At 34.1% G+C, this 20,053-nt stretch overlaps 4 protein-coding genes across 6 annotated transcripts in view; 2 read left to right on the top strand and 2 right to left on the bottom strand.

Moving 5' to 3' along the window:
* Positions 1 to 3,208, bottom strand: part of LOC102589515 (uncharacterized) — a 6,632-nt gene extending 3,424 nt beyond the window's left edge. Inside the window, exons 1-2 of the mRNA XM_006344107.2 lie at positions 2,944 to 3,208; positions 1,610 to 1,815 (exon numbers count right to left, since the gene is read on the bottom strand). Coding sequence (XP_006344169.1) covers positions 1,610 to 1,815; positions 2,944 to 3,036 — 299 coding nt within the window. The 5' untranslated portion in view covers positions 3,037 to 3,208. The remainder of the gene's footprint in view (positions 1 to 1,609; positions 1,816 to 2,943) is intronic.
* Positions 3,209 to 6,748: 3,540 nt separating this feature from the next.
* LOC102589189 (uncharacterized) lies at positions 6,749 to 8,613 on the top strand. Its single transcript, XM_015307250.1, has 2 exons — positions 6,749 to 6,839; positions 7,272 to 8,613. The coding sequence occupies exons 1-2, from the start codon at positions 6,752 to 6,754 to the stop codon at positions 8,444 to 8,446; spliced, it is 1,263 nt and encodes a 420-aa protein (XP_015162736.1). The 5' UTR covers positions 6,749 to 6,751; the 3' UTR covers positions 8,447 to 8,613.
* Positions 8,587 to 10,296, top strand: LOC107060006 (uncharacterized). The gene is made up of 3 exons (XM_015307233.1): positions 8,587 to 8,610; positions 9,270 to 9,479; positions 9,988 to 10,296. Exons 1-3 carry the CDS (start codon positions 8,587 to 8,589, stop codon positions 10,228 to 10,230), a joined length of 477 nt encoding a protein of 158 aa, XP_015162719.1. The 3' UTR covers positions 10,231 to 10,296.
* A 908-nt stretch (positions 10,297 to 11,204) lies between these two features.
* Positions 11,205 to 18,592, bottom strand: LOC102588434 (uncharacterized). 3 transcript variants are annotated; one of them, XM_006344103.2, is made up of 6 exons: positions 17,859 to 18,592; positions 17,009 to 17,220; positions 13,532 to 13,832; positions 13,280 to 13,365; positions 13,102 to 13,193; positions 11,205 to 12,031 (listed from the first exon to the last, which is right to left on the bottom strand). In XM_006344103.2, the coding sequence occupies exons 1-6, from the start codon at positions 18,165 to 18,167 to the stop codon at positions 11,799 to 11,801; spliced, it is 1,233 nt and encodes a 410-aa protein (XP_006344165.1). In that variant the 5' UTR covers positions 18,168 to 18,592; the 3' UTR covers positions 11,205 to 11,798. The 3 variants fall into 3 exon arrangements, with proteins under 3 accessions (XP_006344165.1, XP_006344166.1, XP_006344167.1); XM_006344104.2 differs by having other exon boundaries at positions 13,532 to 13,829; XM_006344105.2 differs by having other exon boundaries at positions 13,532 to 13,826.
* Between the last annotated feature and the right edge of the window lie 1,461 nt (positions 18,593 to 20,053).

The following is a 20,053-nucleotide window of genomic DNA, read 5'->3' as shown; positions in this document are numbered from 1 at the left end:
CTCCGTCCCATTTTATGTGGCAACATTTGACGGGGCACGGAGTTTAAGAAATAAATGAAGACTTTGAAATGTTTACCAAATTGCCCTTTAAAAAGTAGACTCACTTTTCTCTCTCCTCATAAATGTATTGGAGTATTATTTTAAGATTAAGTGGGACCAACAAGGGTAAAAGAAGAATTGTACCTTTAAATACTTACCATATAAGGAAATGTGACATTCTTTTTGGGACTGACCAAAAAGGAAATGGTGCCACATAAAATGGGACGGAGGGAGTACTAACATAATCACACGAGACTTTCTAGTTTTTTTTTTAGTTCTGTTTTTCCATCTGTAAATTACAGTTGAACCTTTTTCATTCTTCTTTGTCACAAAATCATCCTCGGGCTTCTTCACCTATGAGTCTCCAATAAATCCAACATACGGTTACTCTATGGCAAGATTAAGTTTCAACAAGATATGATGCCTTCATTAGTTTATAATTGCAGAAGTACCAATCTTAAACTAACAAATAACAATTAAGCCAATCAACATAAACAATCTCATTGCCTAAATCACGTGCGGGACAGAGTTAATGCGCGGTTGGAGGTGTGGAGACAAACGCTGGAGTCCAAAGGGTTCAGGTTGAGTAGGACCAAAACAGAATATTTGGGGTGCAAATTTAGCGATGTGTTGGATGAGACAGATATGGAAGTGAGACTTGCCGCACAAGTCATTCCTAAGAAGGAAAGTTTTAAGTATCTTGGGGCTGTAATCCAAGGGAGTGGCGACATCGACGAGGATGTCACACATCGCGTTGGGGCTGCTTGGATGAAATGGAGGCTGGCCTCTGGAGTATTGTGTGATAAGAAAATTCCACCGAAACTTAAAGGTAAGTTCTACAGAGTGGTAGTTAGACCGGCCTTGTTGTATGGAGCGGAGTGTTGGCCAGTTAAGAACGCACATGTTCATAAAATGCATGTTGCGGAGATGAGGATGTTGAGATGGATGTGTGGGCACACTAGGAGCGACAAGATTAGGAATGAGGTTATCCGGGAGAAGGTGGGAGTGGCCTCTGTGGTGGACAAGCTGAGGGAAGCGAGACTGAGATGATTTGGACATGTGAAGAGACGGAGTGCAGACGCCCCAGTGAGGAGGTGCGAGGTAATGGCGGTAGAGGGTGTTGACACCAATTTTTGTCCCTCCTTTCTTCTAATTTATTTCGTTGAGCTTCTAAATTGCTAATAAGTCTGGAGCAGTCCTAGCCTTTTGCTGTTTACTGCGTTTCACTCCCTGTATCTTTCTTGTTATTGTCTCATTGGTTGATTATACGCTATCTTTTGTATTGGCTGTTATGTTGCATATATCTCTCCTGTCACTTAGATTTGATGTTCTTGAGCTGAGGGTCTCTTGGAAACAGCCTCTCTACCTCCACGAGGTAGTGGCAAGGTCTGCGTACTACTTACCCTCCCCAGACCCCACCTAGTGGGATTTCACTGGGTTGTTGTTGTTGTTGTTGTATTGCCTAAATCACGTGAATATTTTGTTAACTCAAGGGGCTAAGCGCACTACAACCAGACAAAAGAATGTAAATAAACTAAAGTAAGAGAGAGAACAGTAACTATGTTCTTACCAGGAGAAGACAAAGAAGAAAATGGCACAAGTAGTAGAACTACCACCCATCATTCCTCTTCCAAAACACAAGCACTTAGTAATGCCGTTGACCAACGTTTGGCTAATCAGAAGCAACCCAAATGCCGCCAATCCATAGGCTGTAGAAGCATCCGTTCCATATACACAGTACGTCCGTTCATCATACTCATCCGGCACAACTTTTGCCTTCACAAACACAAAACAACATTCAAAACTCCATCTTTGACTACAAATAAAAACCCCATAAAAGGGAACTAACTACAGAGAAACGACAATTACTAGTACTACTACGCCTCAATCCCAACTCGAACAACAACAACAATTACTTTGCTTCAAATTCCAAGCAAGTTGGGGTTGGCTATATGATCCTTACCAACCATGCAACTATATTCAAAAACCAAAAGAAGTTCAAATCTTAACTATACCCCTGAAAACAGAACACCAAAAACATTTGATCTTCAACTAGACTCATTAGCAACAACAACATACCTCTGCAATCCCACTATGGGGAGAGTAGAGCTATGTTGCTTGGACTCTTCATGAATGCCGATGGTGCGTGTCAGATCCTTCCAAAGTAGTGCATCTTTGGAGGATACGACATGGTGCAGCAACATTTATGGAGAGTACGAGCAACATAGGAGTAGAGTGTACGCAGACCTTACCCCCTACCTTGGGAGGTAGAGAGGTGGTCTCCGATAGACCCTTGGCTCAAGGAAGACTCATTAGCAAATAAAACCAAAAACTCAATCTTTACCACACCAAAAAACAAAAACCAAAAAAAATCATTTTTTAACTATTCAACACCATCCAGAAATACCAAACACCACAAAGAAACAAATCAATCCTTAGCAACACAAGAAACCAAAAACATCCAGCACAATCCAAGCTTTAACTACAACCAGAGACCAAAAACACACTAACACCAAAAATCAGTCTTTTACCTATATCCAAAAACTAAGAACCAAAAAAACAACCTTTAACTATACCCAGAAACACCAAACACCCAAAAAAAATCAATCTTTAGCATCACAAGAAACCAAAAACATCCATGAAAATCCAATCTTTAACTATACCCAGAAACAAAAAACACCCAAAACTTCAATTTTTAACAACAAAAGAAACCAAAAACATCCAACACAATCCCAATCTTTAACTAAACCCAGAAACAAAAACACTCACACACAAAAAAAAAAAACCCAATCTCTACCCATCTCCAATAAACAAAGAACCAAAAAATGCAATCTTCAACCATACCACAAGCAAAAAAAAAAAAGCAAAAAACATAGAAAATATAAGATAAGCTCAAAAGGGTACCGTGCTACGACGTCGTTCAGCACCGACAGCAAGAACAAAAGCTATGAGATGAAGTGCAATAACAATTACAAGAACAGGAATAGAAACCGCCATTACAGGCCAAACTAGAAAACAATTTTTTTCACTTTCTCCTTCTTTATAATTTCTCAATCAAATTCACTGTACTTTTTTTTTTTTTTTTGTTAAATGGGGTGCTTTTACTTTACTTTTATTCGAATATATATTTAGCACTTAGCAGCTGCTTTTTTGAAGTTTTGAGTTACTATAACAAGTGTATATCATTTTTGTTACTTTATGAGAAAAATGATTAATCAAATAGTGTTTCTGGATGGTAGGGTCCTCCTCCTCCTTTCTTGTTTGATAGTGACTGTGTACAGTACACTATGAGTGTCCGAGTTACGAATTAAGTTATCTCGAGATTATTGTTTTTGTTGAATAGAATAAGTGAGATATTTAGAGAAAAAAAGCAAAAATTTTACTTTCATTAGATGAAATATAAATTTATTTCAAATTTAATTTTGAATATCTCATCTTATCTCATGAATCGACCAACTTTTTTCTTTAAGCAAAGAAAGTGAAATGTGAAACGTTGAAAGAGAATAACTCTATAGCTGGAGTTTGGGTGGCTGCCGGTTTCCGGTTGTTCTTCACCGGCTTTTCTGCATTATTTTCCTTTATTAGTGATTTTGTATTAAAAAATATTTTCAAGAAACTATTTTCTTATAGAAAATTAGTTCTATTATAATTTATCTTCAAAATATATTTTTATATTTAAAATTAATTTAAAGTTAAATTTGTTATTGCTCAAATTAGTTATGGGGAAATTTTAGAAATAGTAAACATAATAGCATTTCTTTTCTGCATGTCCATGGAGTTTTGAAAAATCCAAATAGACATAATAAGGCTCTATAGCTATAGTATCGATAATTGAGCTCCATAGCTATAGTTTCATTTGCTATGGAGGCTACCGTTTGTATATTTCGCTTGCGAATATACAAATAAGATAAGTATATACAAAATTTGTATTCATACATTTAGGAATTTTTCAAAACATCGTTTGTGTATTTCGTTTGTCAATATACAAACAGAGTAATTTATTATGAATTTTTCATAAATCATATACAAATAGTTAGGGTAAGCATATACAAAATTCTGGATTTATACAATCAAGAACCAAATTATACAAATTCTGAATTTATACAAATCAGCGAATACAAGAATTTGGGAACTACAACCACGAATTACAATTTTCTCAAACTGTAGTTATAGTATCTAATATATGCTAAATATTTGTTATTCTGCATAATTTTTCCTATATATTAACATGGATCCATACAAAGCCCAATCCTCTTATTGGGTTTGTCTAGTTCATGGCCCAATAGCTTTAGCCTGTGAGCGCTCTGTTTATATAACTGGCCCATAAACTTCACACAAATTGATCTTTTAAATTCACTTCAAGCTAAAATGGCAATATGATTCACCAATCTTGGGAAGGGTGGGTGGGTGTAAATTATCTCTATTACTTGTATTTATTTTAATTTCACTATTTAGTTCTTGTACATAAAAATGAGATTAAGGGTATGTTCGATATGATAGAAAATGTTTTCCTACGTACTGAACACACCTTAAGTGAAAGGTGTTGCTATTACACGCTCTTTCAAAAAAGGTTGATTCTAGAAAATCCTTCTTGCTTCGAGCTACTATTTCAATTATCATATAATTTCCCAACATGCTCATGAACCTAAAGTCATTGGAATCGCTAGCTTGGTTATTGACCAATTCAAAAGCAAATTTTACTGAATTTAGTCGAGTCTGGGTGTTTCTAGGGATTTGAGTCATCTATGACTGAAAGTGTTTTACTTCTCAAAGTGAGATCTTTTAGTGCTAATATATGAAGTTCAAAATGTATATCGAACCTTGAGTAGGAAAAAAAAAGTGTTCAATACAAGCTTGTGATTTAGGATGATTACAAATCCATTAAAAAAAAAAGATAACTTGTTAATTATTAAATCAAGTCTTAATTAGGATCAAGATAATTAGTACTCTAGTGCATAACTCTATATATCATGATCTAATCCACATTAAATTTTATAACAGGAAGAATCTTATCTTGATTGACCTTTTGCTTTATTATTAGTTATAATATAATTTTATGACAAAACAAGAAAATAGAGAAAATTTAAAGTTATCTTAAATGTTCAAAATGTGATTATGCCAAATTAGAACATGGCTACATTCAAAGCACCAATTGGTTAACAGTAGAGATTACAAATAGCCGACTATTAAGAAATTAATATACTACTAGTTGTGTCTATTAATAGGTGGTTGTGAAATTTTTAATTTTGGTTGTACCTTATCTTAAGTTGAAAATTTATTGATATTAAAAGGAAACATACATTTACATTATAATCAATATTAATACATTGATAATCTCTTAAATTTATCATCAAATTTCATTTAGACGTTCAACTACAACTTGATTCAGTTGAAGTACATCTGAACATAGATAATGGAAACCGTAGGGAAATCCACAATCTTTGCCTCTGTTTTTTGGGTGAACACTCTGTGGTGAGCACTTTGTGGTAACCTACTCATTATGCAATAACTCGCAAACCACACATGAGATGTAAATCGTATCAGACAAGCCTCATACGACCAACTCATAGCTAAGTAATTATAACAAGGCTGAATTCGATCCTAGGTCTCCCACATGGAGACCCACCTCCCAACCACTCAACCAAAATTTTGAAAGACGGATGAAAAGAAAGATAAAAATTTATCTGCATCCAATGAATAATTGACATGTATTTTATATATATTTATCATTAATTCAAAATTAATCAATTATTCTCGTCTTTATTTGTAACTTTACCAAGATAAATTTATTTGACACCGATGCAAATAATTTTTTACACAAAAGTTATATAAAAATATTTATTTTCTAATCTCAAATGATCTTCATCTCATTTTATTGACAGTTAGGCCACACCTAGAAAAAAGTTGAAATACAAAATTATAAATATTATCCAAAATAAAGCACCTCTAAAATCCAGGTGGCATATTCGTCAAAGATGCGTTTTAAGTTTTAATACACTCATTAGCACGTCAGCAATATTATCAAGCCGTTTGACTTCTAATTTAATTTTTAGATAATGCTTAAAAAAAATGATTTACAATATTGAAATATAAATTAATAATAACTAATAATAATATTCTTTAATCTCAAGAAAAAACCTAGAATTTTGAGTTTCTAAATTTGACATAAACTACTATACATACAAATACAAAGTTTGAATCAAAACTATTGAATTTCATGACATAGAGTAGCAGTATCAATTTCATCTGAACCCTGTATTTTCGATACGACTCATAATTCATGTATAAATAATCAACATGGACCCATAAATTTAAAAATAGATAAGAATCTCAAAAATCGAACTCCCAAACCCTAAATTCTGACTTTTCTTAAGACTAAATTCGTAAGCTGAACTGTAGCTCCGCCTCACCAACCAATCAAACCCACTATATTTGTTTTATGCGGCAACTCGACTACGTCTATCCCTTAATTATTTTATTATTATTTATTTGCATGATTTACCCCCATATATATATATATCTTTCTAATATAACCATAAATTAGTAACACATACATAAACTTGGTTGTGATCACGACCTTATTCATAGTCTTAAATATTTCAAAAAGAATATTTTGAAAGATTTATATATATTCATTAAGATATTTATAATTTTTTTAATCTCTATAAATTAATTTTTTTTTCTTGGATTTTGAAGTATAGAGAAATTAAAGATGGCTCCAGATCTATCAATGATTCTTCCTAGGGTTCTAATCGTCTCTAGAAGAACTGTTCGTAAGAACAAATTTGTTGATTTTGTTGGTAAGTAGTCGATCGATTTCTCTCTTTGTTTTAATTTTATATGTGAAATTAAATTCCGTTGTTAATTTCATGTTTTTTTATTTGAGTTGTTCTTTCGATAACTAAAAAGTGTAGCATGACTGAATCTAATTGAGGTTCGTGTTAGTGGAGGAATTGGATTGGGGGATAAAAGAGGGATTTTTGTTGTAAGATGTTTTATGAATAAAAAAATATTAATTATGACATCTTTGAAAAATTGTTATATTAATTGTTGTGATGGTTTATACTTTTCTATTTTTTATTTTCTTTAAATTCTTGTTGATAATTGATAAGCAAAAAGATCTATCAAACATATATATATATATATGTAATGAATTGTGTGATCGACTTATCAGAATTGTCTAAAGGGCATATTTGAATTTACTTGATTATATGTTCAACGTCGGTATGCAGGTGAATATCACTTAGATCTTATCGTGAGTTATGGAGCAGTGCCTGTTATAGTACCGCGAGTTAGTGGTGTACACATGTTACTAGAAAGTTTTCAACCAATTCATGGAGTTCTTTTATGTGAAGGAGAAGACATTGATCCATCACTTTATGATAGTGATGAATTATCTGGATTATCACAAGAAGAACTTGAAGAAATAAAAAAATTACATTCAAGTGACACAACAATTGATAGAGAAAAAGATTCAATTGAATTAGCACTTGCAAAACTATGTCTTGAGAGGAATATACCTTATTTGGGAATTTGTAGAGGTTCACAAGTCCTTAATGTTGCTTGTGGTGGCACCCTTTATCAAGATTTAGAGAAAGAATTGTCCAAGAATTATCAAACGTTATCTCGTTCAGACTCACCAGAAATGTCATCGTTGATGTTGCACCCTTGTCTTATTGGAGAATCAGACATGAACCCGTCAGGGTTATTGAAGTGTTTAAACACCATAGAGAAAGAATTGTCCAAGGATTGCAAAAACCTATGCTGCTCAGACTCTTCAGAAATGTCATCGACAATATTGAAGTCATGTCCGAGTGATATAGAGAAAGAATTGTCTAAAACTTGCAAAAAAATACGTTGCTCTAACTCTTCAGAAATGTCATACATGCAACCATCGACAATATTGAAGTCATGTCCGAGTAATATAGAGAAAGAATTGTCTAACAATTGCCAGAAGCTATGTTGCTCGAACACTTCAGAAATGTTGTCACATCCGTCAACATTGAAGAGTCAAAGTCAGAGCGACATAGGTAAAAAGTATGAAAAAGTTGTACATATGAACTATGAAAACTATGATGGACATAGACATGTGGTGAAAATAGTTGAAAATACACCATTACACAAATGGTTTAAAGAGTCATTAGAAGATGATAATGATGATGAAAAAATGGAGATTTGGGTTAATAGTTATCATCATCAAGGAGTTAAGAGATTAGCACAAAGATTTGTGCCAATGGCATTTGCTAATGATGGATTAATTGAAGGTTTTTATGATCCAGATGCATATAATCCTCAAGAAGGTAAATTTATTATGGGATTACAATTTCATCCTGAACGTATGCGTGGACAAGATAATGGTGATTTTGATTATCCAGGATGTGCTATGGCTTACCAGGTACTTAATTAAACTCTCAACTTGCTAATTAATTTTATCGAGTTCAGATATCTTGAGTTTGAGTCCTAGGAATGGTGACAATTTGTCGCAATCCAAGCTCATGTTATGCGTGTTTTTGGGCTCGATGATGGTGTAGTTTATACGTGTCATGCATGAGCTTGAGTGCTGACAAATCTGTGAGGTCTGTTGGGTCAAAGCAGATAATACGTGTCATGAATTTAGATTATGATAAATATATTATCTTGCTTTTGAGTTCAATGATGGCGTAGTCTAAGGAATAAATTTGTGAGGTTTGGTGGACCAAAGCGTATATTAATACGTGTTATGAGCTTGCATGGTGCAAGTTTTCACCTCTAATAGGCCTTACGAGAGTTTGAATATGAATTAGTCAGACCAATAGATATTGAATACCATATAATGATACAACAAAGAGTACTATAAAAAGAGACTTTTTAAAGTTTGATATTATTATTGACCACTTGTCTGAAATCATGTGATTGATCACCTATAAAGTGTAAGAAAATTTAATGAAAAGAAAGTAAGAAAAAATATTCAAAAAAATTGTGTATATCAATGATTAGTATTCAAAACCTAATATTTTGACTAATTCGAACTTGTGCCATAAAAAAATAATATAGGGGATTTTAGCACAAGGATTCCACTTCCAAGACTCGAAGTTGTGACTCTTGATTAAACGTGAAAGAACATTTACCACTCCATCACATATCCCTTAGCCAGTGCTCTGAACAAAGTAGTTGATATTATTTTTTTGTATTTTATATTGACAGTACATAGAACTTAACGACGTTTTAAATGTATTTGATTGGTTTTGTAGGAATTTGTTAAAGCAGTAATTGCATATGCAAAGAAGCTTAATGGTCCTGGAAATATACCAAGTAGAGGTATAAAATTCAACCATGAATTAGAGAGCAAAAGAAAAAGCATTGTTAAAAGTTTTTCAATTGCAAAAAATATGTATAGCTCTGGACTTGGCAGAATTTCAGAAAAAGAATCTGAACTTGAACCTGGAGCTGAATTTCTTGAGGTACAACATTTTTTCTATATATATATATTTTTTGAAATTTTTCGGAGCAACAGTAAAGTTGTCTCCATGTAACATATAGGTCATGGGTTTAAATAGTCACTAATACTTGCATTAGCGTGGACTGTCTACCTCATACCCCTAGGGGTGCGACCCTTTCTCAAACCCTACTAATGCGCGGTTATACATAAACATGTTTTTCATGGTTGACCCTACTATATCATGAAAGTCCGTGTACATCATCTTACCCTCCCTAGACCTAGCCACTTGCGGGATTAGATTGGGTATATGTTGAATTCTATTGGTTTACGCTTTTAGTAGTGCAGTTAGTTGACTACCTGAACTTTCAACTTAGTTGGTGAGGGTTTGATTCTACGACCACTTTGTAACCTTTTCCTTCATTTCCCTTTCCCGTACCCAAAAAAATGAATACGTATAGTAAAAGCGTTCATTTGGAAGAATTTGAACCTACTGACTCTAGATTCTGAACGATTTTGTGTATGACATGTAGGCAAACACAGCATTGAGTGTACAACAAGAGAATAGGTTGAAGCAAATGGGAGCAACAGTGAGGAATGCATCAACATACATGAACAGATTGAAGATGAATGAAGAAAGAGAAAAAATGGCTAGGGCTATTCTTGCAAAAATGTCAATTGAACAACTATCAGATATGGTTAGTTTTTATCATAAAATGGGACAACTTTGTTCTGAGGCTTTAGACAAAAAGTTCAATGACATGGAATTAGCTTGAACTAAAAAGCAGCTCGATGCACTAAGCTCATGTTATACGTGAGGTTGAGGGAAAGATCGAACCAAAAGGGACTATTGAACTATACATATCTTTTCCATTGTAAAATTGTGTTTTTTGTTCTATAAAATCTCTCTTCATGTTAATGATATTAAATCAAGTTTTTTGTTTCTTTTTGTTGGTTGCTAATCAAGTGTTTATGAATTAATTGATGGTCACAAAAGCGTTACTTACACATGGATTTTTCATCTAACAACTACAACTACGTCTCAGTTTCAAACAAATTAGGATAGCTTTCATTGACAATCTTCTTTTTTTTATTATGCTGAGAGTTATTCGAAGTCTAACGTGTCAATTGACAAAAAACCACATAATAAATTGACTTATTTTAGGTTGATTGCCTACGGGCTATATGAGCAAGATCACAAAGACGAAGAACTTCTTGAATTGCTACCAAGTACCTAGTAGCATATTATATTTCCTTATGCGACACATCAACCTCAAGTTTATGTTGCTCGAACTCTTCAAAACTTGCCGCCAAGTGCATGTAAGATCTTAGCAAATGTAGTGCATTTTTGAAGGATCTGACACGAGTGCGACCACATTATTAAAAAGTTCAACTATATCTCAATCACTTCATTATTAGCCTCACAACTTTAAGGTCACCACTATATCTCAATCACTTCATTCACACTGTAACACCGATGGATGACTAATCCTCTTGATATAACAAGTCAAAAACATACCCGGTGCAATCCCACGAGGGGATTCTGGGAAGGGTAAGTTGTACACAGACCTTACCCCTACCTCTGTGGGGGTAGAGAGGTGGTTTCCGATAGACTGATACTGGAATAAAGGCGCCATGAATTGTTAACCAACACCAAGAAGTCAATAACTCAGTTTTAGCACCATGAACAGATCAGAAAGGAAAAAATATAAATACTGAACTGCCCAGAAAAACAACAAAAGAAAAGGCATGAGACAGAATTATATCTAAATAGTCTATTATTACTAAAAAAAGTCAAATAAAAAGTAATGTACATGACATGGGGAAGCTACATTTCACCACCATATATAGTAGCTCTATCAAAATATGCTAGAATGCTAGTATAAATAACACACCAACATATTCAAGGCAGTAAAAACAGCCAGCTCTCTCCACTATAAACCGAAAATGAGGAGCATTATGGTGCCATCTTAATATTATACTTTCAGTCGTTCGATCACCTGCATAAGCATTGTTACTCATCAGCTCATCTGTTACCGATCCTTTATTTGTAACTTCCCTCGAACTTCTGTTATGTTACTAACTTTCCACTCCTTCCCCATCAATATTCAGATTTTCAGCCCTTACCTGAGGGCTGGTTTTCCATTTACGGTTTCTTTTTTTTCTTTTCTTCTTTTTTTCTTTTTTTTTTAAATTTTATTTTGCCTCGTAGTATAGATAACAGCATTGTAACTAAAGGTTAGAGCGAATCCTTAAGTCTTAACCCATTTTTCCTTGGAAAATCAACAGCTGTATCAACCACAGAGTGGTTCTCTAACCACAAACAGAGGAGAGTATCTCATTTTCACCTCTGGCAGAAGAAACTGAAATCAGGGTGATTGACCTGAAGAAGCGTTAGCCGGTTATCAGCAGCTTGTAAGAGCGAGCTCATTAACTGTCTTCCAGGTCCGTCATTTGGAGTCCAAAGTGACGCTTTAAACTTGTATGAAGCAAGGCCAAAAGCAGGTAGTGGAATCTTAGGGGCCGCATCCGTATCAGTTGGACATGCAACAACCGCGGTATGACCATTTTGATTTCCTGCAGAAAGTCCATGTAAAATTTAAAAAACGCATTTGCAACAGAACAATTTAGTTAAATGCTACAAGCAACCCACATTAGGCTACTGTAATACACACTCTTAACACATACTTCACCAGATTTGTTCACCGGGACATACATGAATAACAAAACCAAAACTCAAGGAGAGGTTGGCTTCCAAGTTCCAACATGCTGGCAAAGAGCTAATGAACTTAGGGTGGACATCTTTTTCGCGACAAACTCTTTTTTACCAGATTAATGCCCCATTTATAGCCAGGAGAACATGCTAAACTCGACAGAAGACAACATTGCAATTTTGGAGGATATCAGATTTAAGGCTTCATAAGTCATTCAAACCAAACAACACTGCATGACACAAACTAAGTCTTGTGCTAACTTCGCTACTGATGATAACAAACTCCAAAGCTCTGCCATTCTATTCCATTAAGATTATATCTTTCAAGAAAAATAACAAAGTGAAAAGAATAAGTTAGCCTCTTATTCCTATTAAGAAGGACTGAGACAAGCCTTGGGACTCGGTTCAAGTGGCAAAGGTTGAGGGTCTTGTGTTAGGCCAGAAGTTCAAGCCCTGCACCATGCAAACTATGCCAGGTGTTTAAGTGGAGAAGGGTAGAGGAGAAGGCCTATTATCCCGAGTTTCAAAGGCTGTGATTGGTCCTAACAGTTAGCCAGACGGATTTTCTGTCAAAAAAAAAAAAGAAGAGGAAACCTCGCTACACAACTTCCACAGAGGTTATATTTATGTTTCTCTTATAGAACTATTTTGGAGCCTTCTTATAAATCCGTATTCCCATGTGAGATGAGTTAAATATATTCTTCGTTTGACAGCAATTAATTCTCTTTTTCTTTTTTTTCTCGAATAGATTAAGGAAATATATGAATACCAACATACTAGTACAGATGAACATACATATGCAAATATCAAAAAACACCACATCACATTATGAAAAGAATAAACATGGAAAATTGCGAAAGGGAACAGAAAAAGCCACAGTTGTAAAATTCACCGAAAAAAACAAAAGCAATTTAGGGTGGAAAATGTCAAATACCTGGCATGGGTGTATGAAGAGAATGAAATGTCAGAAAACAAGCATCCAGAGCTTTTAAAGTAGGTCCCGTAGGTATCCGGTAAATTGGATACCTGCAAAACAGACATCAGCACATTAAAATTCAGGGGAAAAACAAGTATACATCCTGGTATGAAATGGGCAAGAAAAGCAAAAATACCAGGCTACAGAAATCCAACTGTAACGAAGGAGATCACAACTTCTCATTGTTTTTAATTCGGGGAAACGTTGAGCAAGAGCAGATATCTACAGAACACGAAACATAATGAGAATATGAGATAAAACAAAAAGACAAGAAGAGTAACTTATCCATTACTCCCTATCAATGAAATAAACAAAAGATGACTATACTTTGAGGGAGAATGGAGGAAAAGACCAACAATCTTACTTATCAAACAAAAAAAAGACCAACCTTGTCTGCCAAAGGTTCACGACCATAAGGCTGATCGTGTGCAAAATACTCAAACAGCAAGGCACCTTGAGAAGACCCAGATTCACCCTCATCGCTTGAAAATCCTTCTTGGAAGGTAGCATTACTTTCTCTTAATGATAATCCATCGATACTAAGAGAGCTTTCACTTGCTTGGCTATGATACATCCGTTGCTCCCTTGAATAATTCAAGCAACGTCTCTCGTGTTCAGAGTCACTACTTCCATCACTACTAGAATCCCGAAAATAGTCACTATCACTCTCCTCACCTGGTCGCCTACTATGCAAGAGAAAATGTCAATTCAATATCATATGTTTCTTAAAACTTCTCAATCAAAATCTAAACATCATCAATTCAAGGTTTCAGAGCCTTTCAGAAAACAGTAGGTGAGTAGTAGTATAGGACAATCTTTGAGACAGAATCATGTGCATTTACAACATAAACACACGCATGAAACATGAGATCTAGCTATATGCCACATCACCATCCATATACTAGCTAAAGAAGTGCATTGAGATCAACAATATCAAGAGAGCGCAGGATGATATAAACGATACATCAGAAAGAAAGATGGATGTAGAAGAGAGGATGGAAAATAGCAATTCCATAGCATTTGACCAAATATTCTGCTACTATTTTTGAAAGCAGAAAAGGCACATCGAGAATAGGGAAAGGCAGACTCAAGAAAAGGGAGAGGGAGAGCAAAGCAAAGTGCAAATGAGAAGCCTGGTTCAGTGCTTACCATTAAAAATAGATGGAAAGAATATATAGCATGTTTTTTGATTGGTAAAACAAAATAGCATTTATCATTCTTAGGGGTAGTTTGGTACAAGGGATAATAATCCCTGGACAAAATGCATAATGATTTTATCTTGCGTTTGGTTAGGGCCTTAGGGGTATTAATTTAGTCCCGGGATTATTTATCCCACCATGTATACTACAATGATGGGGTTATCCATATATATATGGTGGAATAACTTATCCCATGGGATACCCCAATCATGGAATAACTTTGTTTGTCCCATCCTACATACCAAACAACCCCTTCGTACTCGGTTTTTTGGGTCTTCCTGGTAAGATGGAAGTGTTAAGCTCACTAGAGGACCAAGTCGAACAACAAGTATAAGCTAACATCAAGATAATCAGAATAGCATGCAACTCAATCATTATAAATAATATGTATGTACATATTTTTATAATCCTATATATATTGAATGTATGTACAAAAAATGGATATTTTAAAAAATGTAGCACTAGAGGACAGAGGTCAGCTAACGGGGAAGAGGCGACAGAAAAGCAGAACATTTACTCCCTAAATAAGGAAATTAGTTGAACTTTACTAATATGTTTGAGAGCTCATCAAAGAAGATCCTCAAAACAGTTAACAACCTCAAGTTTTGATTCATGTATTTTAATGGCTAGTACCGGCATGTCAAGCCTGGTTTACCTATAAAAAGATCTATACCATGCATTCAGTTCAAGGAAGGACCAAAACTATTGTTCTCTACCAAACCCAAAATGCACAGCACAGCTAATGAAAACGACTTCTTTACCTCATATTATGGAACCCCAAAACATCATTAATGTAAGCACTAAATTTTCTTAAAACATAGATGATTCTGCTAAACATAAGAGCACGAACAAAATTTGTAATTTATCAGAACAAACTAAATAAAGAAAACAAAAAGTTGACTGGAGTCACACTCGTAAAGTCAAGTCATACAAGGAGCAAATGGTGTTTCAAAACTCATAACACTGGGTAATTAATTTAGATAACGTAGTGTAGCAAATTGCACTAGTATCATGTAACAGAGGAAGACTGTAAAAAATTGAATTCACTAAAGACAATGGAGGCAACTGTGTTTATAGAGACGAACTCCAAATTTACTCTAGAACTCTCCACCCTTTCCACTATTACCCTATGAAGAAATCCAAACTACAATCAAATTATCCAACTTGGTGGGCATCATATTCCCAAAGGTAAATTAAAGAACTTATTGACTGACCGAAAATAAAGTGATAAACTATTTATTTATTTAACTTAATGGGAAAAATTATTTCTCTTCATATAGCAAGCATGAGATAGCATTCCCCTGAACAAGAAAAAGAATAACAGCCAGCTTCTGTATCCGCATCAGGCCCACACTTTCAGTTCCATCTATATAAACTATGGTGACAACTGGACGTGTTTTTGGACTCCTCAGATAGTGAGGTGCAATAGGTTTTGCATCCATCCGCAAAGACTAAGTGAGAAAGTACCCATTAGGTTTAAGAGCTGCCCAAGCAAAGGCCATCTATCCGCAAAGACTAAGTGAGAAAGTACCCATTAGGTTTAAGAGCTGCCCAAGCAAAGGCCATCTATCCGCAAAGACTAAGTGAGAAAGTACCCATTAGGTTTAAGAGCTGCCCAAGCAAAGGCCATCTATCCGCAAAGACTAAGTGAGAAAGTACCCATTAGGTTTAAGAGCTGCCCAAGCAAAGGCCATCTATCCGCAAAGACTAAGTGAGAAAGTACCCATTAGGTTTAAGAGCTGCCCAAGCAAAGGCCATCTATCCGCAAAGACTAAGTGAGAAAGTACCCATTAGGTTTAAGAGCTGCCCAAGCAAAGGCTATGAAAGCTCTTACAGAAGCAGCAGCCTACTGGTCGACAAAGAAATGCACAATCATGGTAAGAGGCCATCTAAAAAGACTGAGGTACTTGGTTAAAGAGCCACGCCTCGGAATCAGATACCGATTTGGATTCTTTGCAACCCACACATAAAAGCTCATTCCAGATACAGTAAGTTAATGACATTATAAAAGCGGAATGAAGCAGGTAGACAATTTCTAGCCTCTATCTGTATGTCTTGAGAACTCTTTGATTTCCACTTCTTTATTGAAAAGATGCTGATAGAACTATCAACTATCTTCTCTTATCAATATTATGTAGAATTTTTCCACCAAAAACCTATGTTGCTCGAACTCTCCAAAAATGATGCCCCACCCGAGTTGGATCCTTCAAAAATGCACTACTCTTGAAGGATCCGACACACACACCATCAACATATTTGAAGAGTCCGAGCAACATTGCCAAAAACATTATGCAGTACCGACAAAGAGGAATTGGAAATGCGCACAAAGAAATATCATGCAAAATCTTTCTCCTTGCTGAGTATCTGATAATGTACACCAAGATTATTATACACAATTTTGAATTAATGCCGCAACTATTCTGTATCCGCACTTTATGTCAAAGCAGATGATCATTACTTACAAAACCTAAATATACCCAATAATAATCGTGGAGCTGAAATAAGCATCAAGGAGCATACAGAAAACCATAGATAAAACAAAAACAAGCACCTTCAGTGTGTGGTATTGAGACTATCAATTCAAAGGCCAGAAAAATTGGCTGTGCCATGAGTAACAAAAAACTAATTTTAAACATGGAAAAGGAAAAAAACAAGCAAATATATACCTTGTTTTGACTGAAGCCTTTGAAGAGTCACCGTACAACTGAATACCTGACAAATAGGGTACATAGTACTGAACTGCACTATCACCTTCATCCAAAACCAATGGAACTCCAGCTCCATATGCACTCCATTCTTTAAAAGACTCCCATAAGTCGCCAAGTACATAGTAAGGCAGAAACTCCACATCACACGTCCTCCAATCCCTAATAGTTGTCTGTTACAAACACAACCATTTTTCACTCAAAACTTGTAATATTAACAACAAACAACAGCTAATTTTCTTTAACACTTAAATTTCCAACCACAGCCAATAGACTACAGTAAAATTATCAATCATACCCAGCAAAAGATTAAATTTTTATATCAATAAAACCATTTTCCAATCAAAACATATATAATCTTAACAATGAATGGCAGTTAAACTTTCATTCCAACCAAACTCCAGCAAGCTTTAAACCAATACAACCATTTTCAATCAAAACCTATAATCTTTACAACAAACAACAACAACAATAGACCAAGTGTAATCCAACAAGTGCGGGCCAGGGATGGGTAGAGTGTTCCCAGACCTTACATCTACCTCGTAGAGCTAGAGTGGTGATTTCCGATAGACCCTCAGCCTAAATAAAGCATGACAGACAGTTTGAAAAAGGAGATATAGATATGACAGCAATAACAACAACGAAACAATACGAAATAAAAGTATTGTACTTTTTGTACTAATCCAATCAATAGAACTCTTGAATAACTCATCACTAATACAAGCTCAAGTATTTTCAATCAAAACCCATAAAAAGAGTTTAAAAATCTAATTAAACAGCTAAATAACACAAAGCCATAATTTTTTAAAACCTTAGATAGATATTGAGCAGGAACTGAAGGAGTAACAGATTTCAAAAACCGCTGTAGATTACAAAGCGGCAAAACTTCCGATGTCGGCACGGCAGCAGCGACCGGTAACTCCTTCGTCGATTCATCGACGGCAGCCACCTTCATTTTCGTCTTCGCCGGAAAATTACTAACAGCAACATCACTCTTAGCTCTCCGTAAATTATCCTCACCATTAAAACTCCGATTAACATTCCGACGAGCCTTCGCAGCACTATAAAACCGATCTTCACCGTTAAAACTCCGATTAAACTGTAATCCACTACCCATCATCTCTTTATATGAAAAACCCCAAATATCTCTATCTATATCCAAAAAAAAATCCTTTTTTTCCTATATATATATCGATAAATTGCAATTTATATATCGATTATCTCAGAAATTCTTCAAGAAAACGAAAAGGGGTTGATTAGGCTAATTGATTCTCGTAGAAATGAATCAAACGAGGAAAAATTAGCCACAACAAAAAAATTAATTATTTTTTTGGTAAAAATTCGATGAATTGAGAATTTATATAAACCCTAGCAAATATTGACTCAGATCAAAATATTACTAACAAATATATTAATCAAAGAGCATGTGGATTTGTATAAAAAGAGAATTTTTTTTTGGATTCAAATAGAAAAATTGCAGTTGAAAATGGAGGAGAGAGAGAGAAAAGCAGAGTGACAGAATAAAATTGTATGGGCAACGGAAAGTGGGAAGAAGAAAACAATGTTATTTGAAAAAAAAATAGTTTCATCTTTTCATTTTGTTAAAATCTTGTTGGGAGCGCTATCTTCGAATGGGCCCCATAAATTGCAATGCGTGATATAGATATAATCGGAGCATCAATGCAGGCTTCGAACATGGGTAAGAAATCAAAAAAAATAATTATTTTGTTGTTCTATTTTTTTTATTCGGTGTTTGTTATGTATATTTTTTTCATTGAATGTTTTAACATATGTGTTATGATTCGTATAAATTTGAATTTACGTTAAAATGTTATATATGTAATGAGGATAAAATTATTTTTGTATTGTGGAGCGTATAGGTTTGAATTCACGTTAAAAAGTTATATATTGAGGACTAATTGTGTTTTTATTATCTTATAAGATTATATGTACTTGTGGATAGTATGAATTTGAATTCATGTTAAAAAGTTAAGTATAGTCAAGATAAAATGCTCTCTAACAAAAATGAATGTTATGTAGTTAGGATTCGAACTCAAATTTTACTTTAACTACAATAGTACTTGTTGATACTTTTTATTTATTTTGTTTATTATTTGTTTCATATATTACATATAGCATAAATTTGAATTCACGTCAAAAGTTTCTCTTATTCCGTATGCGATATTTATATTATAGATTGTATCAATTTGAATTCACGTTAACATTCCTTTCTAACAAAAAGGAATGTTACTTATTTAAAATTTGAACTCGAAATTTGACTTAACCACCATACTTGTTGATATTTTTTATTTTGTTTGTTTGTTATTTTTACAGTTTATTTGAAGTAAAGCTATGATTTGAAAAGAAAATGAACTTATTAAATTGTGGTCCATATAATATTTCCTCTTTGAAAATAAAGTCTCATTATATGTTTGGAGATTGGAATATACTTGTGATGGAGAGATATTCTAATATGTTCATCTCATTAAAGTTTAATTATTTATCATAAATATTTTAATAAATCATAGTAGTAATTAGAATAAAATTTCTCCATCATTATGAACTATAATAATATCAGTCTTATTTTTCTTGCATCTATTTTCTTGTAAGAATTGATATATAGTTTAATATAAAGACTAATGTTTTAAAACTATTTCTTCACTCTCATTTTCATTTATTAGTTTTTGGTAAATTCTTAAAATTGTGTTAATAATTTTCCAAATACTTACCAACAAAATCATGGACCAAATTGGAAATAATAGAAGTCTACCAAATCTAGTGAAAAGATTATGGAAAGTGAGTTAATAATTCAATAAACTTTTAAAGCCATTGTGCACTTTATAATAATTAATTATTATTATTATAATTGCATTGAGTGTTCAGATCATATCAAATCATAACATTATATGGAAATTATTATCGTGACTCATAACAGAATGAATGAAATTTCTTCATCCTTATTTAAAAAGTCTCATATTTAAATTCTAAACATAAAAAAGATTACAA

This window comes from Solanum tuberosum, unplaced genomic scaffold, assembly GCF_000226075.1.
Source record: "Solanum tuberosum cultivar DM 1-3 516 R44 unplaced genomic scaffold, SolTub_3.0 scf00051, whole genome shotgun sequence".
Classification (NCBI taxonomy): Eukaryota; Viridiplantae; Streptophyta; class Magnoliopsida; order Solanales; family Solanaceae; genus Solanum; species Solanum tuberosum.
Note: the sequence above shows the minus strand (reverse complement) of the source record. Positions and strands in the feature narration are given on the sequence as shown.